This window comes from Oncorhynchus mykiss, chromosome 2, assembly GCF_013265735.2.
Source record: "Oncorhynchus mykiss isolate Arlee chromosome 2, USDA_OmykA_1.1, whole genome shotgun sequence".
NCBI classification, from domain to species: Eukaryota; Metazoa; Chordata; class Actinopteri; order Salmoniformes; family Salmonidae; genus Oncorhynchus; species Oncorhynchus mykiss.
In genome coordinates this window covers 16,082,309-16,105,525 of record NC_048566.1, presented here as the reverse complement: position 1 = coordinate 16,105,525, position 23,217 = coordinate 16,082,309, and the positions used below count along the sequence as shown (strand labels likewise).

Genomic DNA, 23,217 nt, shown 5'->3' with positions numbered 1-23,217 from the left:
TGAAGCACTGGCTAAACAGAAGCCTGTTGGTCTTAACCTCAGACAAGTATCCACAGTCAATCTCTGTTGCAGGTCCGGTCAGCTGCCTCGTGTGCTTCTCTCCAGAGAGAGTGACAGAGATTTAGAACCCAGGGGAGGGTTAGAGAGAGATGGCAGGATAGAGAGAGGTTAGCGGGATGGAGGGAAGTCTGGAGAGATAGAGGTTAGGAAGATGGATGAGGGAGGGATAGAGGTGAGGGAGGGATAGAGGTTAGGAAGATGGATTGAAGGATAGAGGTTAGGATGGGAGGGAGGGATAGAGGTTAGGGGGAGGGAAGAAGGGAGGTTATAGCGACAGGTTAGAGGGATAGAGGTGAGGGAGGGAGGGATAGAGGTTAGGAAGATATATCAAAGGATAGAGAGAGGTTAGGATGGGAGGGAGGGATGGAGGGACGAAGGGAGGTTAGAGTGATAGACAAGTTAAAGAGATGGAGGGAGGGTCAGGTGCAGAACAGTGAAATAAGTGAGGCAGACAGACAGACTGAGGGAGAGCTGGAGAGGGCCAGGGGGAGAAGAGTGTTGCGTTCCCAGCGTTTCTGCCCTCATTTTCTGCTCCACATCGTTTGGACAATAGGATGGGCTCACCCTCTGTCCCCTGACTGTCTCCCCTTACCATCTCCTCTCCACTGTCCCCTTTCACTGCTTAGCAGCTGAACTGGCCTGTTGGAAGTGGCTTGACACACTGACACAGAAAGATGGGGAGAGAGAAAGGGAGGTGGAATGAGAGAGAAAGGGAGAGGGAAATGACTGGGGTCCACTCCTGTGTTCCTATTATGTTTGGTCCTTATTCACTGTCAGTTCTCCCTGCTGAGACTGAGCCTCTGTCTCACACACGCACAAGCTAGCAGTGTTTCCCAATATGTTTCAGTACCAGGGACAGGCAAGCAATGCTCCTCCCTCCTTAGAATAGCCAAGTGCCTAGATTAAACTGTAGAATGCAATAAATCAATTTTCAGGAGGTCAGCAACATACTCCCAGGGACCAGGGATTGAGAAACACTGCTTTAAACTCAGCCTTCTACAACTGATTATGGATGATTAGCCTCTGCATGCAGAAAGAAGGCTTAATGTTGAAGATCCTTTGTATCTGTTGACCAACAGTGGGGCAAAAAAGTATTTAGTCAGCCACCAATTGTGCAAGTTCTCCCACTTAAAAAGATGAGAGGCCTGTAATTTTCATCATAGGTACACTTCAACTATGACAGACAAAATGAGAAAAAAAAATCCAGAAAATCACATTGTAGGATTTGTTATGAATTTATTTGCAAATTATGGTGGAAAATAAGTACTTGGTCAATAACAAAAGTTTATCTCAATACTCAATATACCCTTTGTTGGCAATGACAGAGGTCAAACGTTTTCTGTAAGTCTTCACAAGGTTTTCACACACTGTTGCTGGTATTTTGGCCCACTCCTCCATGCAGATCTCCTCTAGAGCAGTGATGTTTTGGGGCTGTTGCTGGGCAACATGGACTTTCAACTCCCTCCAAAGATTTTCTATGGGGTTGAGATCTGGAGACTGGCTAGGCCACTCCAGGACCTTGAAATGCTTCTTACGAAGCCACTCCTTTGTTGCCCGGGCGGTGTGTTTGGGATCATTGTCATGCTGAAAGACCCAGCCACGTCTCATCTTCAATGTCCTTGCTGATGGAAGGAGGTTGTCATTCAAAATCTCACGATACATGGCCCCATTCATTCTTTCCTTTACACGGATCAGTCGTCCTGGTCCCTTTGCAGAAAAACAGCCCCAAAGCATGATGTTTCCACCCCCATGCTTCACAGTAGGTATGGTGTTCTTTGGATGCAACTCAGCATTTTTTGTTCTCCAAACACGACGAGTTGAGTTTTTACCAAAAAGTTATATTTTGGTTTCATCTGACGATATGACATTCTCCCAATCTTCTTCTGGATCATCCAAATGCTCTCTAGCAAACTTCAGACGGGCCTGGACATGTACTGGCTTAAGCAGGGGGACACGTCTGGCACTGCAGGATTTGAGTCCCTGGCGGCGTAGTGTGTTACTGATGGTAGGCTTTGTTACTTTGGTCCCAGCTCTCTGCAGGTCATTCACTAGATCCCCCCCCGTGTGGTTCTGGGATTTTTTTCTCACTGTTCTTGTGATCATTTTGACCCCACGGGGTGAGATCTTGCGTGGAGCACCAGATCAAGGGAGATTATCAGTGGTCTTCCATTTCCTAAAAATTGCTCCCACAGTTGATTTCTTCAAACCAAGCTGCTTACCTATTGCAGATTCAGTCTTCCCAGCCTGGTGCAGGTCAACAATTTTGTTTCTGGTGTCCTTTGACAGCTCTTTGGTCTTGGCCATAGTGGAGTTTGGAGTGTGACTGTTTGAGGTTGTGGACAGGTGCCTTTTATACTGATAACAAGTTCAAACAGGTGCCATTAATACAGGTAACGAGTGGAGGACAGAGGAGCGTCTTATAGAAGAAGGTACAGGTCTGTGAGAGCCAGAAATCTTGCTTGTTTGTAGGTGACCAAATACTTATTTTCCACCATAATTTGCAAATAAATTCATTAAAAATCCTACAATGTGAATTACAGGCCTCTCATCTTTTTAAGTGGGAGAACTTGCACAATTGGTGGCTGACTAAATACTTTTTTGCCCCACTGTATATCTGAAATAAATATCCTAGGCTTTCTGTTGTCCTCTGTCTGAAAGACCTGACTTGTAGCTGGCTTTGGGACCTCTTCACCACTACTTGGCCATTAGGAGGTGCGTGTGACTGTGTGTGTGTGTGACTGTGTGCGCGTGTTACGGTCGTCTGCACTAATGTACAGTGACGGGTGGCTTTTTCAATGGCATGCTTTGGATGTCTGTCTTAGGGCGAGGGATGTGCTAAGTGACGAGCTGAACTGTACACACACTGGAGTTGTAATGACAAAGGCATTTTGGGTTATGATTAATTGTCCTGCAAATGGCCACGGTTATTGTAATTTTTGTTGCAAAATGTTTTGAGCTTATGATGCATCTGTAAAAATGAGTTGGGACTAGAGGTCGACCGATTATGATTTTTCAACGTCGATACCGATTTACTTAAAAAAAAAAAAACTGCTACCGATTAATCTGCAGATTTGTATATTTATATATTTATTTGTCATAATGTCAATTACAACAATACTGAATGAACAAAAACACTTTTAAAAAAAAACTTAATATAATACATCAATAAAATCAATTTAGTATGTTCGATTTGGTGTAAATAATGCAAAAACAGTGTGTTGGAGAAGAAAGTAAAAGTGCAATATGTGCCATGTAAAAAAGCTAACGTTTAAGTTCCTTGCTCAGAACATATGAAAGCTGGTGATTCCTTTTAACATGAGTCATCAATATTCCCAGGTAAGAAGTTTTAGGTTGTAGTTTTTATAGAACTATTTCTCTCTGCCATTTGTATTTCATATACCTTTGACTATTGGATGTTCAAATAGGCACTTTAGTATTGCCAGCCTAATCTCGGGAGTTGATAGGCTTGAAGTCATAAACAGCGCAATGCTTGAAGCATTGCGAAGAGCTGCTGACACGCTGAAAGTGCTGTTTGAAAGAATGCTTATGAGCCTGCTGCTGCCTACCACCGCTCAATCACTGCTATATCAAATCATAGACTTAATTATAATATAATAATACACAGAAATACCTTAGGTCATTAATATGGTCAAATCCGGAAACTATAATTTTGAAAACAAAACGTTTATCCTTTTAGTGAAATACGGAACCGTTCCGTATTTTATCTAACGGGTGGCATCCATAAGTCTAAATATTGCTGTTACATTGCACAACCTTAAATGTTATGTCATAATTATGTAAAATTCTGGCAAATTAGTTCCAACGAGCCAGGCGGCCCAAACTGTTGCATATACTCTGACTCTGTGTGCAATGAATGCAAAAGAAGTGACACAATTTCCCTAGTTAATATTGCCTGCTAACATGAATTAATTTGAACTAAAATGCATGTTTTAAAATATATACTTCTGTGTATTGATTTTAAGAAAGGCATTGATGTTTATGGCTAGGTACATTCGTGCAACAATTGTGCTTTTTTTCCCGCAAATGCGCTTTTGTTAAATCATCCCCCGTTTGGCGAAGTTGGCTGTCTTTGTTAGGAAGAAATAGTCTTTACAGTTCTCAACGAGCCAGGCGGCCCAAACTGCTGCATATACCCTGACTCTGTTGCACAGAACGCAAGAGAAGTGACACAATTTCCCTAGTTAAAATAAATTAATGTTAGCAGGCAATATTAACTAAATATGCAGGTTTAAAAATATATACTTGTGTATTGATTTTAAGAAAGGCGTTGCTGTTTATGGTTAGGTACACATTGGTGCAACGACAGTGCTTTTTCCACGAATGCGCTTGTTAAATCACCCGTTTGGCGAAGTAGGCTGTGATTCAATGATAAATGAACAGGCACCACATCGATTATATGCAACGCAGGACAAGCTAGATAAACTAGTAATATCATCAACCATGTGTAGTTAACTAGTGATTATTTTAAGATAGGTTTAATGCTAGGTAGCACCTTACTTTGTCTCCTTGCTGCACTCGCATAACAGGTAGTCAGCCTGCCACCCAGTCTCCTCGTGGAGTGCAATGTAATCGGCCATGATCGGTTTCCAAAAATGCCGATTACCAATTGTTATGAAAACTTGAAATCGGCCCTAATTAATTGGCCATTCCGATTAATCGGACGCCCTCTAGTTAGGATATACCTAATGAATACCACACAGCTTGGTGACACCCCTGTCTCCAAAATGAATGAGACAAATGAACCTGCTCCTTCCGACTGTGCCTTCCTGTTTGTAAAATAATTAGAATCTTTCCCACTTCATTTAAGAATAGTTTACGCAATATACGTTTTTCTATCTTCTTGAATATAAAGTTGAATCCCCTTTCTACTAAAATTGTATTTATTATAACGATTATTTTAGTTCAAGATTGTCCTTTAATTGTCAGTTACAACATTATACGATAATTCTGCCAAGCCTAACACACACCCATCCCCTAGTCAGATTGACATAATTAACCTCAACCTCTTAGTCATTTTGTCATACTCATGTATCTGTCTGTACTGTAATGATATGAGCATAGCCATAGGAAGTAGTTTGGGGGTGGGGATGCTCATATCATCATTACAGTACAGACAGATATTATATGAGTATGACAAAATTACTAAGAGGTTGAGGTTAATCTGTCAATCTGACTAGGGGATGGGTGTGTGTGTCTCCTCTCTCGTCCTGATAGCGAGGGCTTTGATTTATACTGGACACCATGTATAAACTGCACCAAGGTCTTCACTGATGCTCTTTACAACACCACTGATCACCTGTGTGCGTGTGGGCCTGCTTGTACACAGTTCATTCCAGAGTGTGTATGAGGAGTGCAGGCATGTGTGGGGGCAGGGCTTCCTATCCACAGGAACAAGAGCTTGACATTGGTGTTATCACAACCATGACACACACTGATAAGAGAGGAAAAACTCTGTACTCTCTGTTTTTGTGTGTCAGTGAGGGAGGCAGCTGGAGAATGAAAGTTTGTCTGTGTGTAAAAGAGGAAGAGAATGAGAGGGTGGTAACTGGGTTAGTGCCTGGTGTTGTAGTTGGTTGGTTATAAGTGCAAAGGAGACATGCTAATGAGACATGCAGTGTAATGACCTAGTGATGACAGCTGACCATGTTAATGAGGCATGCAATGTAATGACCTAGTGATGAGAGCTGACCATGTTAATGAGGCATGCAGTGTAATGACCTAGTGATGAGAGCTGACGTGGCACAGGTCACCATAGAGAGGGAGGCGGGAACTCCTGAGACATTTCAACACAAAAACATCTGATGAAGACGAGTGACAAAGGGACATGTAGAGGGAGGGAGACTGAGTTGACTTACTGAGGGAAACAGAGGGAGGATCCTTCACAAGGACTGGCTATGGATCATGTGTGATTACAGTTGATTGATCTAATAAAGATCCTAGATTGAGGAAGGAGTCTCACCTTTGCTGTGCTGGTTGGGCAGGGCTGGCCTGGCCTAGGCAGGGATTTCTAAAGAAGAGGAAAAACTAAACCAACTGGAAGTCAAGAGAGAGAGCAAGAGAGTACACGTAAGGGGAGCCAGAGAGTGGGAGGTAGGGTGTGTGTGTGTTTCCAGGTTAATGAATAATGAAGGTCACTATGAACAAAGTCCATTCTAAAGCAACTCCACTGAGACTCATTCTCTCACACACCTTTGTAACTTGCAAACCCAATAGAAACACACAGTCCACCCTCTTTCTGTGTGTCTGCATGACATTCATACCAGTCAGATATTCAGTTGACGTACTTTCCTGGGAAAAAAAACAATAAATTACTGCTGTCTCATTCACTTCTTTAAATTATAACACTTGGAATTGTATTTATTTAACCTTTTATTTAACTAGGTAGGCTAGTTGAGAACAAGTTCTCATTTACAACTGTGAACTGGCCAAGATAAAGCATAGCAGTGTGAACAGACAACAACAGTCACACATGGAGTAAACAATAAACTGTATTAAAAATAGCTGTATTAATATTGTCTTTCCCCCTCTCCACTTTCTCTCCCCTTTCCCAGTCTCTCCTCCTCTGCCCCGTCCCCTCTCGCTCTCTCCCTCCCCAGTATGAGTACTCCGTCAGGTCGGAAGAGCCCCGTGGACTACGGGGTTCAGATCCGCTTCATCAACGACTCAGGAGGGGGGCTCCCCTCGACCCAGCTGAGATCCAAGCCCCCCTCCACCTCTAAGTACGGGGTGGCTGTCAGGGTCCAGGGCATCGCTGGACAACCCTATGTGGTTATGAAGGACGGGGGCCCAAAGGGAGATTCGTATGGGGTGCAGCTCCGTACCCACTACCCCCCGGGTTACGGCAGTCTGCCCCGCAGGAGAGACCGAGAGGAGGGAGGGGGAGAGGGAGAGGGGGGAGGAGGGCAGGGAGGGGAGTTACGCAGGGCACATTCACATGGTTCATTACTGGAGAGTGAGGGGGGAGGAGGATTTGGGAGACCACCAGGGGATGGGAGGTCTGGTAGCTATGGGAACCTGGATGGAGGGATTGGGGTTGCGGAAGAGAGAATGGATAGAGAAGGGGTGAGGGAGGGGGGTATGGGGAGGAATATAATGTGTGGGTCGTATCAGTCCGGGCTCAATGGGTCACTGGGGAGGGGAGGGGGGAGTCAGTATGCCCCTGACCTCCATCCTTCCCAAACAGATCAGCCCCCCCTGACCATGGCACACTCCCACCCCCAGAGCCTTCCTTACCCAGCACACCCCCACCCCCAGAGCCTTCCTTACCCAGCACACCCCCACCCCCAGAGCCTTCCTTACGCAACACAGCCCCACCCCCAGACCCCCGTCAACAGACTGATCAGCAGGTTTGACGGCAGCAGCAGTACCAGAGAACAACAGAGGGGGCGCTCTCCTGTAGCAGAGGACCCTAGAGACACCATCTCCTCTTCCCTCGCCCCCAACCCCTACTCCTCCTCTTCACCATCTCTCACCCCCAACCCCTACTCCTCCCCTTCACCCTCTCTCACCCCCAACCCCTACTCCTCCCCTCCCTCCTCCACTCACAGCAGCCTGGGGCAGGGCCAAGGCTCCGTTAGCAAGGCAACGCCCCACCCAGTCAATCAGCGGGCTCCGCCGGGGAGGTTTGTCGCTGTGGAGACGCCGTCAGCCAATCGGACAGACCCGCTGGTAAGAGACTGGACGGGAGGGGAGAGCGGTTACTAACTAGTATACTTAGCTAGTACATTATCAATACCTCCAATAAAGTTTAAAAACATACTAACACTGAGCTCTGTCTAAAGGTGACCCCTGACCTTCTGCTTCAGAGTTCAGAGGTCACCAGTGAGGAGGAGCAGGTCATGCAGACCATCTACAGCGTCCTCAGAGAAGGGTACAGCATTTATCTTACAGTGTCATTCAACATTAATTCAGTCCAGTTATCAACATCCTTCTGACCATGTGTGTTTGACCTGTTGTTCACCCCTCAGGACTAGTGAGAGGGACTCCGTCATCAGACACAAAGTCAGGGTGGTCTTCCAGAAGATCCAGGGACTCAAGGTACTTTAATATACAGTGCCTTCGGAAAGTATTCAGACCCCTTGACTTTTTCCACGTTTTTGTTATGTTACAGCCTTATTCTAAAATGGATTAAATAAAACATTTTCCTCAGCAATCTACACACAATACCCCATAATTACAAAGAAAAACAGGTTGTTAGAATTTTTGTTTTTACATAAGTATACAGACACTTTCCCTTTGATTGGAGTCCACCTGTGGTAAATTAAATTGAAAGGCACACACCTGTCTATATAAGGTCCCACAGCTGACAGTGCATGTCAGAGCAAAAACCAAGCCGTTAGGTCAAAGGAATTGTTCGTAGAGCTCCAAGACAGGATCGCGTCGAGTGGCCAGACGGAAGCTACTCCTCGACGGCCTGCTTGGAGTTTGCCAAAAGGCACCTAAAGACTCTCAGACCATGAGAAACAAGATTCTCTGGTCTGATGAAAGCAAGATTAACCTGTTTGGCTTGAATGCCAAGCTTCACGTCTTGAGGAAACCTGGCACCATCCCTACGGTGAAGCGTGGTGGTGGCAGCATCATTCTGTGGGGATGTTTTTCAGCGGCAGTGACTGGGACACTAGTCCGGATTGAGGGAAAGATGAACGGAGCAAAGTACAGAGATATTTGATGAAAACCTGCTCCAGAGCGCTCATGACCTCAGACTAGAGGTCGACCGATTATGATTTTTCAACGCCTATACCGATTACTGGAGGACCAAACATTTTTTAAATTTTTATTTGTAATAATGACAATTACAACAATACTGAATTAACCCTTATTTTAACTTAATATAATACATCAATAAAATCAATTTAGCCTCAAGTAAGAAATGAAACATGTTCAATTCGGTTTAAATAATGCAAAAACAAAGTGTTGGAGAAGAAAGTAAAAGTGCAATATGTGCTATGTAGGAAAGCTAACCTTTTAAGTTCCTTACTCAGAACATGAGAACATATGAAAGCTGGTGGTTCCTTTTAACATGAGACTTCAATATTCCCAGTTAAGAAGTTTTAGGTTGTAGTTATTATAGGAATTATAGGACTATTTCCCTCTATACCATTTGTATTTCATTAACCTTTGACTATTGGATGTTCTTATAGGCACTTTAGTATTGCCAGTGTAACAGTATAGCTTCCGTCCCTCTCCTCGCTCCTCCCTGGGCTCGAACCAGGAACACATCGACAACAGCCACTCTCGAAGCAGCGTTACCCATGCAGAGCAAGGCAAACAACCACTGCAAGTCTCAGAGCGAGTGACGTTTGAAACGCTATTAGCGCGCTAACTAGCTAGCCATTTCACTTCAGTTACACCAGCCTCATCTCGGGAGTTGATAGGCTTGAAGTCATAAACAGCGCAATGCTTGACGCACAACGAAGAGCTGCTGGCAAAACACACAAAAGTGCTGTTGCGTTGGACTAGTTAACTGTAAGGTTGCAAGATTAGGACCCCCGAGCTGACAAGGTGAAAATCTGTTCTGCCCCTGAACGAGGCAGTTATCCCACTGTTCCTAGGCCGTCATTGAAAATAAGAATGTGTTCTGTACTTACTTGCCTAGTTAAATAAAGGTATAAAAAAAAAAATTGGCGCCCAAAAATACCGATTTCTGATTATGAACTTGAAATCGGCCCTAATTAATCGGTCGACCTCTACCTCAGACTGGGGCAAAAGTTCACCTTCCAATAGGACAACGACCCTAAGCACACAGCCAAGACAACACAGAGTGGCTTTGGGACAAGTCTCTGAATGTCCTTGAGTGGCCCAGCCAGAGCCTGGTCTCTGGAGAGACCTTAAAATAGTTGTGCAGCGACACTCCCCATCCAACCTGACAGAGCTTGAGAGGATCTGCAGAGAAGAATGTGAGAAACTCCAAATACAGGTGTGACAAGCTTTTATTTTATTATTTAAACTTTTATTTAACTAGGCAAGTCAGTTAACAGAACAGATTACCATGACAGGCAACCAAAAGGCACAAAGCCTCTTTCGGGAACATACCCAAGAAGAAGAGGCTGTAATCGCTGCCAAAGGTGCTTCAACAAAGTACTGCGTAGAGGGTCTGAATACTTATGTCAATGTGATATTTCAGTTTTTATTTTTAATACATTTGCAAAAATGTCTAAACCTGTTTTTGCTTTGTCATTATGGGACATTGTGTGTAGATTGATGGAAAACAACAATTTAATTCATGTCAGAATAAAGCTGTAACGTAACAAAATGTGGAAAATGTCGAGGGGTCTGAATACTTTCCGAATTCACTATACACCTTAGTAGTACTCTTAGTATACATCTCTATACACCTCAAGGTACTCATATAGTGAGCTCCAAAAGTATTGGGACAGTGTCACACTTTTCGGTTGTTTTGGATGTTCAGATAGGAATAGAATATGTTCATGTGGATGCATAGTCCTGAATGAATATTTCATAATTTTTTATTTCACCTTTATTTAACTAGGAAAGTAAATTAAGAACAAATTCTTATTTTCAATGACGGCCTAGGAACAGTGGGTTAACTGCCTGTTCAGGGCAGAACGACAGATTTGTACTTTGTCAACTCAGGGATTTGTTCTTGCAACCTTTCGGTTACAAGTCCAACACTCTAACCACTAGGCTACATGCCGCCCCATAATGATGAGTGAGAAAGTTAGACGCACATATCATACCCCCCCCTGCTAACCTCTTACCATTACAATAACAAGGGAGGTTAAAATTTTATATCATACCCCCAAGACATGCTAACCTCTTACCATTACAATAACAAGGTAGGTTAGAATTTTATATCATACCCCCAAGACATGCTAACCTCTTACCATTACAAAAACAAGGGAGGTTAGCATTTTTTGCTGAGTAAGATATTTATGCCTCTTCCGTTCTCACTCATCATTATTCAGGATTATCCATAATCATGGCAGTATACACATCATTAATGTAGAAGTGTTTAGAAACGTATATTCTATTCTTATTACCAATAAAACTGACTCCAAAATGACACATTATTTACCATTCATTTCTATTGGGCAAATAATGATCAAACGCTACCAAAGCAAACAGCAAATGCGTCCAACAAGCTTGATGTAATCATTGTTTTCTAGGAATATGGGACCAAATACTAAACGTTTTACTACTTTTTAATACACAAGTGAATTTGTCCCAATACTTCTGGTCCTCTAAAATGGGCTATCTACAAAGAGTGCTGTAATTTCGAAACGGTTCACCTGATATGGATGAAAACACCCTCGAATCAAAGCTGACAGTCTGCACTTTAACCTCGGAGTCATTGTATCATTTCAAATCCAAAGTACAGAGCAAAAAATAAAACAATGTTACTGTCCCAATACTTTTGGAGCTCTCTGTACATCTCCATACACCTCAGTAGTACTCTAATATACAGTACCAGTCAAAATGTTGGACACACCTACTCATTCCAAGGTTGTTCTTTATTTTTACTATTTTATACATAAAAGAAAATACATACAATAAAGAAAAACCCTTGAATGAGTAGGTATGTCCAAACATTTGACTGGTACTGTACATCTCTATACACCTCCGTAGTAGTCTAATGTACATCTCTATACACCTCCGTAGTAGTCTAAAGTACATCTCTATACACCTCCGTAGTAGTCTAATGTACATCTCTATACACCTCCGTAGTAGTCTAATGTACATCTCTATACACCTCCGTAGTCTAATGTACATCTCTATACACCTCCGTAGTAGTCTAATGTACATCTCTATACACCTCCGTAGTAGTCTAATGTACATCTCTATACACCTCCGTAGTAGTCTAATGTACATCCCTATACACCTCCGTAGTAGTCTAATGTACATCTCTATACACCTCCGTAGTAGTCTAAAGTACATCTCTATACACCTCCGTAGTAGTCTAAAGTACATCTCTATACACCTCCGTAGTAGTCTAATGTACATCTCTATACACCTCCGTAGTAGTCTAATGTACATCTCTATACACCTCCGTAGTAGTCTAATGTACATCCCTATACACCTCCGTAGTAGTCTAATGTACATCTCTATACACCTCCGTAGTAGTCTAAAGTACATCTCTATACACCTCCGTAGTAGTCTAAAGTACATCTCTATACACCTCCGTAGTAGTCTAATGTACATCTCTATACACCTCCGTAGTAGTCTAATGTACATCTCTATACACCTCCGTAGTAGTCTAATATACAGTACCAGTCAAAATGTTGGACACACCTACTCATTCCAAGGTTGTTCTTTATTTTTACTATTTTATACATAAAAGAAAATACATACAATAAAGAAAAACCCTTGAATGAGTAGGTATGTCCAAACATTTGACTGGTACTGTACATCTCTATACACCTCCGTAGTAGTCTAATGTACATCTCTATACACCTCCGTAGTAGTCTAAAGTACATCTCTATACACCTCCGTAGTAGTCTAAAGTACATCTCTATACACCTCCGTAGTAGTCTAAAGTACATCTCTATACACCTCCGTAGTAGTCTAAAGTACATCTCTATACACCTCCGTAGTAGTCTAATGTACATCTCTATACACCTCCGTAGTAGTCTAAAGTACATCTCTATACACCTCCGTAGTAGTCTAATGTACATCTCTATACACCTCCGTAGTAGTCTAATGTACATCTCTATACACCTCCGTAGTAGTCTAAAGTACATCTCTATACACCTCCGTAGTAGTCTAATGTACATCTCTATACACCTCCGTAGTAGTCTAATATACATCTCTATACACCTCCGTAGTAGTCTAATGTACATCTCTATACACCTCCGTAGTAGTCTAATGTACATCCCTATACACCTCCGTAGTAGTCTAATGTACATCTCTATACACCTCCGTAGTAGTCTAATGTACATCTCTATACACCTCCGTAGTAGTCTAATGTACATCTCTATACACCTCCGTAGTAGTCTAATGTACATCTCTATACATCTATGCGGTACTCTAATGTACACCTCCTCGGTACTCTAATATACATCTCTATACACCTCTGCGGTACTCTAATATACATCTCTGCGGTACTCTAATATACATCTCTGCGGTACTCTAATATACATCTGTGGTACTCTAATAAACATCTCTGTGGTACTCTAATAAACATCTCTGCTGTACTCTAATAAACATCTCTGCTGTACTCTAATATACATCTCTGCAGTACTCTAATAAACATCTCTGCTGTACTCTAATAAACATCTCTGCTGTACTCTAATAAACATCGCTGCAGTACTCTAATAAACATCGCTGCAGTACTCTAATAAACATCGCTGCAGTACTCTAATATACATCTCTGCTGTACTCTAATAAACATCTCTGCTGTACTCTAATAAACATCGCTGCAGTACTCTAATAAACATCGCTGCAGTACTCTAATAAACATCGCTGCAGTACTCTAATATACATCTCTGCGGTACTCTAATATACATCGCTGCTGTACTCTAATATACATCGCTGCTGTACTCTAATATACATCTCTGCGGTACTCTAATATACATCTCTGCGGTACTCTAATATACATCTCTGCTGTACTCTAATATACATCTCTGCGGTACTCTAATATACATCTCTGCGGTACTCTAATATACATCTCTATACACCTCCGCGGTACTCTAATGCACATCTCTATACACCTCAGCAGTATTCTAATATACATCTCTATACACTTTTGTAGTACCCTAATATACATCTCTGCTGTACTCTAATATACATCTCTGCTGTACTCTAATAAACATCTCTGCGGTACTCTAATATACATCTCTGCGGTACTCTAATATACATCTCTATACACCTCCGCGGTACTCTAATGCACATCTCTATACACCTCAGCAGTATTCTAATATACATCTCTATACACTTTTGTAGTACCCTAATATACATCTCTGCTGTACTCTAATATACATCTCTGCTGTACTCTAATAAACATCTCTGCTGTACTCTAATAAACATCGCTGCAGTACTCTAATATACATCTCTGCTGTACTCTAATATACATCTCTGCTGTACTCTAATAAACATCTCTGCAGTACTCTAATAAACATTGCTGCAGTACTCTAATAAACATCGCTGCAGTACTCTAATAAACATCTCTGCAGTACTCTAATAAACATCTCTGCTGTACTCTAATAAACATCTCTGCTGTACTCTAATAAACATCGCTGCAGTACTCTAATAAACATCGCTGCAGTACTCTAATAAACATCTCTGCTGTACTCTAATAAACATCTCTGCTGTACTCTAATAAACATCTCTGCAGTACTCTAATAAACATCTCTGCTGTACTCTAATAAACATCGCTGCAGTACTCTAATAAACATCGCTGCAGTACTCTAATAAACATCGCTGCAGTACTCTAATAAACATCGCTGCTGTACTCTAATAAACATCTCTGCTGTACTCTAATAAACATCTCTGCAGTACTCTAATAAACATCTCTGCAGTACTCTAATAAACATCTCTGCTGTACTCTAATAAACATCGCTGCAGTACTCTAATAAACATCGCTGCAGTACTCTAATAAACATCGCTGCTGTACTCTAATAAACATCTCTGCTGTACTCTAATAAACATCTCTGCTGTACTCTAATAAACATCTCTGCAGTACTCTAATAAACATCTCTGCTGTACTCTAATAAACATCTCTGCAGTACTCTAATAAACATCGCTGCAGTACTCTAATAAACATCGCTGCAGTACTCTAATAAACATCTCTGCTGTACTCTAATAAACATCTCTGCTGTACTCTAATAAACATCTCTGCAGTACTCTAATAAACATCTCTGCTGTACTCTAATAAACATCGCTGCAGTACTCTAATAAACATCTCTGCTGTACTCTAATAAACATCGCTGCAGTACTCTAATAAACATCGCTGCAGTACTCTAATAAACATCTCTGCAGTACTCTAATAAACATCTCTGCTGTACTCTAATAAACATCGCTGCAGTACTCTAATAAACATCGCTGCAGTACTCTAATAAACATCGCTGCTGTACTCTAATAAACATCTCTGCAGTACTCTAATAAACATCTCTGCTGTACTCTAATAAACATCGCTGCAGTACTCTAATAAACATCTCTGCTGTACTCTAATAAACATCGCTGCAGTACTCTAATAAACATCGCTGCAGTACTCTAATAAACATCTCTGCAGTACTCTAATAAACATCTCTGCAGTACTCTAATAAACATCGCTGCAGTACTCTAATAAACATCGCTGCAGTACTCTAATAAACATCTCTGCAGTACTCTAATAAACATCGCTGCAGTACTCTAATAAACATCGCTGCAGTACTCTAATAAACATCTCTGCAGTACTCTAATAAACATCGCTGCAGTACTCTAATAAACATCGCTGCAGTACTCTAATATACATCGCTATTTCAGTTTGTTATTGGTGGTGCCAGCTGTCATTCTAAAGTCCACTAAAGTCACTCTCCTCCTCTCAGCCCAGTGAGAGTTCTGGTGAGGAGTGGAGGAGAGAAAAGAGGGATCTGGAGAGGAAGATGATGGAGCTACAGACCTCTCTACAGGAGGAGAGGAGGGTGAGTGGAGGAGAGTAGGAGAAAAAGAGGAAGGAGTGATCATTTGGGACGTGATGGAAAGAGTGGAGCGATGGTGTTTGTTTGGCACCTAGGAGACTCTCACGGTGAGCTGTTTCAACAGTACACACACCAGCTGAGCCCACCGTGTGTGCGTTTTCTGAGAGGAGCTGATGTTTTTAGTGGCAGTCTAATCTGAATGCCCTAAAAGCCCTGTAAATCGACCACAGATGATTGTAAACCAGTTTAAACCTGTTGGGTTAGAGGTGGACACACACACAGTATTCTATCTGATAATGAGTCATTATGTGTTGGCTTAAGGGAGTTGGACTAGTATTTAACTCTAACACCCTATAATCACTTAATCATGTGAATTCTACAGAGGAAACACGCAAGCCTGTCCTATTCTGAAGAACACAGAGACATAAACTCACAGCATGTTTACCACTCTGTCACCTCCCCACTGTCTGTCGTTGTCTGATGTTGTGGTGGTCATGTAGCCTACAGTACAGGACTGTGTGTGTGCATAGGGCTCTGTGGGCAGCTCTGACCCTGTGTTAAAGGCAGAGCTGGATTTATGTCTGGATGAGAACATGCAGCTCCAGGAGACTGTGGACAGGAAGAAGACTGAACTACACCAGACACACTCTGAGTGAGTAACAGTGAGCAGGACAAATGACCTGGGTAGAAGGAAACCTTGAGAGGAACCAGGCAGGTTGAAAGTGACTCCAGGCTGCTGGATCAGAACTGGTTATAATGATGGCTTATTGAAAGGTTCTTTGTTAGTGTTGAGATAAAGAGCATCAGATCTCTCTTGTAAAATAGATTTTATCTCAATGAGAATGACTTGTAGAAATAAAGGTTAAATTAATAAATCACGGTCTCTGTCAGGCTGAGTCAGTTGCGTATGGAGAGAGAGAGTGCTGAGTCCAGAGTCAGAGAGATGGAGGACCGACTGGGCGAGCTACAGGAGGAGCTGAGGACAGAGAACGGCAACAAGACGGTAACACAACATTTGGGTGGTCTTGAGACACAAGATCTTTGTTGTGCACTCTTTGTAACTGTCCTGTGTTATGTGTGTATTGTGTGTCTACAGGACCTGGTGGCGTGTCAAGCGTCTCTGTTGGAGGTGTCCATGTTGAAGCAGAAGCTGGAGGATTCTCTGAGACAGAGAGAGAGGGAGCTGACGGCCCTGAAGGGGGCTCTGAAGGACGAGGTGGCCACGCACGACAAAGACATGGAGACACTTCGAGAACAGTACAGCACTGACATGGAGAGACTGAGGAGTACCGTGGAGCAGGTCTCACAGGTACACACACACGTTTCAGCGTTTATTCACCATGGTCACAGGATACAACCGGTGGAAAACAGTAGTCAAATTCTGACTTGAGAGCTCTTTCCCACCCACACGCGTGCACTGAGGGAGCAGCAGAGCGTGAAGTGATTGAGACCCACTGGACTTGCTTCACACCGGGGCATTATAGCAGATTACACCGTTACGTTTGACTGCACAGACAAAGCCACAAGCAGTACATCAGCTGATCTCACATTCTTAATGACACGTCTTTCTCTCTCGCCACTCTCTCTCATATCCATCCTCCCTCTCTCTTCTCTCCCCCTACCTCTCTCTCCCCACTCTCTCTCTCATATCATCCTCCCTCTCGCCACTCTCTCTCATATCCATCCTCCCTCTCTCTTCTCTCCCCCTACCTCTCTCTCCCCACACTCTCTCTCATATCATCCTCCCTCTCTCTTCTCTCCCCCTACCTCTCTCTCCCCACACTCTCTCTCATATCATCCTCTCTCTCCCCACACTCTCTCTCATATCCATCCTCCCTCTCTCTTCTCTCCCCCTACCTCTCTCTCCCCACACTCTCTCTCATATCATCCTCCCTCTCTCTTCTCTCCCCCTACCTCTCTCTCCCCACACTCTCTCTCATATCATCCTCCCTCTCGCCACTCTCTCTCTCATATCATCCTCCCTCTCGCCACTCTCTCTCTCATATCCATCCTCCCTCTCTCTTCTCTCCCCCTTCCTCTCTCTCCCCACACTCTCTCTCATATCCATCCTCCCTCTCTCTTCTCTCCCCCTACCTCTCTCTCCCCACACTCTCTCTCATATCATCCTCCCTCTCGCCACTCTCTCTCTCATATCATCCTCCCTCTCGCCACTCTCTCTCTCATATCATCCTCCCTCTCGCCACCCTCTCTCTCATATCCATCCTCCCTCTCTCTTCTCTCCCCCTACCTCTCTCTCCCCACTCTCTCTCTCATATCATCCTCCCTCTCGCCACTCTCTCTCATATCCATCCTCCCTCTCTCTTCTCTCCCCCTACCTCTCTCTCCCCACACTCTCTCTCATATCATCCTCCCTCTCTCTTCTCTCCCCCTACCTCTCTCTCCCCACACTCTCTCTCATATCATCCTCCCTCTCGCCACTCTCTCTCTCATATCATCCTCCCTCTCGCCACTCTCTCTCTCATATCCATCCTCCCTCTCTCTTCTCTCCCCCTTCCTCTCTCTCCCCACACTCTCTCTCATATCCATCCTCCCTCTCTCTTCTCTCCCCCTACCTCTCTCTCCCCACACTCTCTCTCATATCATCCTCCCTCTCGCCACTCTCTCTCTCATATCATCCTCCCTCTCGCCACTCTCTCTCTCATATCCATCCTCCCTCTCTCTTCTCTCCCCCTTCCTCTCTCTCCCCACACTCTCTCTCATATCATCCTCCCTCTCTCTTCTCTCCCCTACCTCTCTCTCCCCACACTCTCTCTCATATCATCCTCCCTCTCTCTTCTCTCCCCTACCTCTCTCTCCCCACTCTCTCTCTCATATCATCCTCCCTCTCGCCACTCTCTCTCTCATATCATCCTCCCTCTCTCTTCTCTCCCCCTTCCTCTCTCTCCCCACACTCTCTCTCATATCATCCTCCCTCTCTCTTCTCTCCCCTACCTCTCTCTCCCCACACTCTCTCTCATATCATCCTCCCTCTCTCTTCTCTCCCCTACCTCTCTCTCCCCACACTCGCTCTCATATCATCCTCCCTCTCGCCACTCTCTCTCTCATATCCATCCTCCCTCTCTCTTCTCTCCCCTACCTCTCTCTCCCCACACTCGCTCTCATATCATCCTCCCTCTCGCCACTCTCTCTCTCTCATATCCACCCTCTCTCTCTCTTCTCTCCCCTACCTCTCTCTCCCCACACTCGCTCTCATATCATCCTCCCTCTCGCCACTCTCTCTCTCTCATATCCACCCTCTCTCTCTCTTCTCTCCCCCCTACCTCTCTCCACTCTCTCATATCCATCATCCCTCTCGCCACTCTCTCTCTCATATCCATCCTCCCTCTCTCTTCTCTCCCCCTACCTCTCTCTCTCCACTCTCTCTCATATCATCCTCCCTCTCGCCACTCTCTCTCTCTCATATCCACCCTCTCTCTCTCTTCTCTCCCCCCTACCTCTCCCTACACTCTCTCATATCCACCCTCTCTCTCTTCTCTCCCCCCTACCTCTCTCTCTACACTCTCTCATATCCACCCTCTCTCTCTCTTCTCTCCCCCCTACTTCTCTCCCTACACTCTCTCATATCCACCCTCTCTCTCTCTTCTCTCCCCCCTACTTCTCTCCCTACACTCTCTCATATCCACCCTCTCTCTCTTCTCTCCCCCCTACCTCTCTCTCTACACTCTCTCATATCCACCCTCTCTCTCTTCTCTCCCCCCTACTTCTCTCCCTACACTCTCTCATATCCACCCTCTCTCTCTTCTCTCCCCCTACCTCTCTCCCTACATTCTCTCATATCCACCCTCTCTCTCTTCTCTCCCCCCTACCTCTCTCTCCCCACACTCATATCTACCCTCCCTCTCTCCCCACACTCTCTCATATCCACCCTCTCTTCTCTTCCCCCTACCTCTCTCCCTACACTCTCATATCCACCCTTCCTCTCTCTCCCTACACTCTCATATCCACCCTCCCTCTCTCTCCCTACACTCTCTCATATCCACCCTCCCTCTCTCTCCCTACACTCTCTCTCCCCCCTACCTCTCTCTCTACACTCTCTCATATCCACCCTCTCTCTCTTCTCTCCCCCCTACCTCTGTCCCTACACTCTCTCTTCTCTCCCCCCTACCTCTCTCCCTACACTCTCCCATATCCACTCTCTCATATCCACTCTCCCCCTCTCTTCACTCTCCCCCTCTCTTCACTCTCCCCCTCTCTTCTCTCTCCCCCTCCTTCTCTGTCCCCAGTCTCAGGCGGGTATCGAGTCAGAGCGGTTGCGTGTGAATGCGTCGGTGCGTACTCTACAGCAGCAGCTGGAAGACTGCAGGGACGAGAGTGGCCACTGGATGACGCAGTTCCACAATACTAGAGATGAACTACGGACCACCAAACAGGAGTGAGTACACGCACCTACAGAGAATACAACCTTACTGTGAAATGCTTACTTATAAGCCCTTAATCAACAATGCAGTTTTGAGAAAAATAGGAGTTAAGTAAAATAGATAAGTAATAAATAACAGTAACAAAGGAAGTTTGACCGGTACACGTACACACACACTTCACTTACAAAGTCTTGCACATCTCTTCCTGTTTTTCAACCATCCATGTAGATCTATGTAACCATCCACATGTCCCATTTCTATCCTCTGTCCTCTCAGTTCTCTCATTCTGTACCGTTAATGTCTCCTCCTCATTGTGTCTTATTGGCTAGAGACCCATCCATCATCCCTGAGCCACTGTGAGGGAGCCTATATATGTGCTGTCTATGCTGTTATAGCCGTTGCTAGTAGCTGTTGCTAGTAGCCGTTGCTAACCCAATTTCCGCACCCCTGTGGAAATGTAATTAACATATTAAAAAATCCCATCAAAATGTCTCGTTTTAAGCTAGAGAGATGTTTTTTTTGCATGGGCTGCATGCATGTTAGTATCTGGTATTACCATCTTAAAACAATTCCATATTTTAGAATCCCCCGGCTTAGACTCTAGAGGGTTTTAATAGCTGCGGTTAATAGCCGGGGTTTATGGCCGTGTAGCTGACATTCCAGTTAAACCAGCTTCTGTGTTTCTCTATTTGACTGACTGACTGACTGAAATTGTGATACCATAGAATGACCTCATTTTAACAACTAAATGTTTGATCAACTTTGAGGGACTGATATCAGCATTGGAGATTGAACTGTAGCTTCTGTGATCAAACTAAATGATGTCTGATCAGTGCTGATCTGTGACTTGATTTCTAGATTTTGAAATGGATCTTGTATTGGTTAAAATGTGTGTGTTTGTGTTGCAGGATGCTGCAGGCTCGTCTGGAGAAAGAGGAGCTTGAGGAAGAACTGAATGAAGTACAGGAGAGGCTCAACACCATGAAACAGCAGATACCAGACCCCAGTCATACACACACACTCAACCAGGTACACACACACACACTGATTCTGACAAACACACACACTCAACCAGGTACACACTGACACTGTTCTCCACTGTAATTTCAGGAGCTGCAGAGTTTGCGTGCCGATCTGCAGCAGGCCCAATCAGAGGCAGAGAAGAAAAGGGCGGAGCTCGATAAAAAGGTTATGGAGGTAATCTCCCTGAAGAAGGCCAACCAGGAGCAGGAGGCGGAGCTCAAGTATGAGATGGACAGGCTGAGGGGCCAATCAAATCGAGCCAAAGAGGATCTGGCCAAGGCCCAGGAGAGAACCAAACAGGTGTGTGTTGTGTAGTACCAGCTATGTGACTGGGAAAGATGGCCACTTTTCCTCCCTTATATTCATAATCTCCATCCTTCTCTCAACCACTCACCTCTATTGTTTCTCTCCATAGCTCCCTGACCCGTCGGTCGTGTCTGGCCTGCAGTCAGAGTTGACTGATGCTCGTGGGGAGAGAGACCGACTGGGAGAGAAACTCTCCAGCACTGAGCAGGAGCTGCAGTCAAACACAGAGCGGCTGGCCAGAACCCAGACAGAACTAAACGCTCTCAGAGACTCACAGCAGGAGCAGGAGGCAGCTAACACACGCCTCCGAGAGAAACTCTCACGCCTGGAGGTGAGACATACACATTACACTACCTCTTTCTCACAGCTCTTTGTTAGTGGATGTGTTGTTTCACAGTATGTATATGTGTGTGTCCCCCCAGTCTCAGCTGGCTTCCAGTGCATCAGAGAGTTCGGAGGCAGAGCTGTCCCTCCAGGCGGAGTTGAGGGGGCTGAGGCAGGATCTTGACGAGGCCAGGAGAGAAACCTCTCGGCTGGGCCAGGACCACCGGCAGCTCAGCCTGCATCTGGAGGACAGGGAGAAGGAGAGGGACCAGCTCACACAGACCAACACACAGCTGGAGGAACAGAGGAGACAGCAGGAGCGGTCCCTGGACAAACTCAATAAGGAGGTGAGGAGTGTGTGTCTACATGGGTTTTTCTGATGCTCTGTGTACTGCATTGAAGTGCTGTATTTACAAATGTACACTGTGCAAATAAAAGTCTCTCTCTCTCTCTGTCCTCTTACTCCTCGCGATCTCCCTACTCTCACTCTGCCTCTTTCTCTGTCCATGTAGTTTGAGTCTCTGTCCCAGTCGTCTGGTGAGGAGGTGCAGGTTCTCAGGGCCCAGCTGGAGGAACAGAGAGAGAGATCTCGCAGGGAGACACAGGAGGCCCAGAGGCAGGGCAATGACACACTGGTAGAACTGGAGAGGAGCCAGACCTCCCTCAAGAGACTGGAAGAGGAGGTGAGAGAGAGGAAGGGACGGGGTGAGAGAGGAGGAGGAGGGAAGGAGGGAGGAGACGGAGGAGGAAAGGGTCTTCAGGAGGTGAGAGAGAGATGGATGGATGGAGGGAGGGGTGAGAGAGGAGGAGGAGGAAAAGAGGGAGGAGACGGAGGAGGAAAGGGTCTTCAGGAGGTGAGAGAGATGGATGGAGGGAGGAAGGGACGGGTTGAGAGAGGAGGAGGGAGGAGACGAAGGAGGAAAGGTTCTTCAGGAGGTGATGGTATTGGTCAGGGGTAGTCAACTCTCACCCTGCCGGAGCCTGCTGCTTTTCTCTTCTACCTGATAATTAATTGTACCCACCTGGTGTCCCAGGTCTAAATCAGTCCCTCATTAGATGGAAACAATGAAAAAACACAGTGGAACTGGCTTTGAGGTCCAGAGATGAGTTTGAGGGCTGAAGGTGATTTGTCTTTAACGCTGATCCAGAGTGTGTGTGTGTGTGTGTGTGTGTGTGTCGTGCGCCAGGCGTCCCGTCAGAAGAAGGAGCTGCTCTCTGTGGTTGAGGAGAGAGACAATGTTCAGCTGGACAAGGAGCTGCTCACCAACCGCCTGCACCACCTAGAGGCTGAACTGGAGAACAGCAGGAGCAGCCTCACAGACAAGAGCAGGGAGCTCCGCAGCACGGAGGACAAGATGAAACGACTGGAGCTGGAGCTGGAGGAGGAGAAGGGATCTGTGGAGCTACTCACTGACAGAGTCACCAGGACCAGAGACCAGGTACACACACACACACACTATAAATGTGTGCCTAGCAGCTTTCACCAGTCTGTTGGTTAACAGTTGAAAGAACCAGGACCAAGCTAGGAA

At 44.9% G+C, this 23,217-nt stretch overlaps 1 protein-coding gene across 6 annotated transcripts in view; it reads left to right on the top strand.

Moving 5' to 3' along the window:
* LOC110534219 (cingulin) overlaps positions 1-23,217 on the top strand; it is a 28,220-nt gene that overhangs the window by 2,507 nt on the left and 2,496 nt on the right. For 3 of the 6 annotated variants that reach the window (XM_036939379.1, XM_036939394.1, XM_036939418.1), the window contains exons 2-15: positions 6,678-7,749; positions 7,863-7,951; positions 8,049-8,118; positions 15,564-15,659; positions 16,187-16,308; positions 16,548-16,659; positions 16,753-16,965; positions 19,901-20,049; positions 20,944-21,064; positions 21,146-21,358; positions 21,474-21,695; positions 21,787-22,035; positions 22,201-22,371; positions 22,876-23,127. In XM_036939379.1, coding sequence (XP_036795274.1) covers positions 6,678-7,749; positions 7,863-7,951; positions 8,049-8,118; positions 15,564-15,659; positions 16,187-16,308; positions 16,548-16,659; positions 16,753-16,965; positions 19,901-20,049; positions 20,944-21,064; positions 21,146-21,358; positions 21,474-21,695; positions 21,787-22,035; positions 22,201-22,371; positions 22,876-23,127 — 3,151 coding nt within the window. Of the gene's footprint in view, positions 1-5,906; positions 6,172-6,632; positions 7,750-7,862; positions 7,952-8,048; positions 8,119-15,563; positions 15,660-16,186; positions 16,309-16,547; positions 16,660-16,752; positions 16,966-19,900; positions 20,050-20,943; positions 21,065-21,145; positions 21,359-21,473; positions 21,696-21,786; positions 22,036-22,200; positions 22,372-22,875; positions 23,128-23,217 lie in introns of those variants that run through there. The other 3 variants (XM_036939410.1, XM_036939385.1, XM_036939402.1) reach the window with 3 other exon arrangements.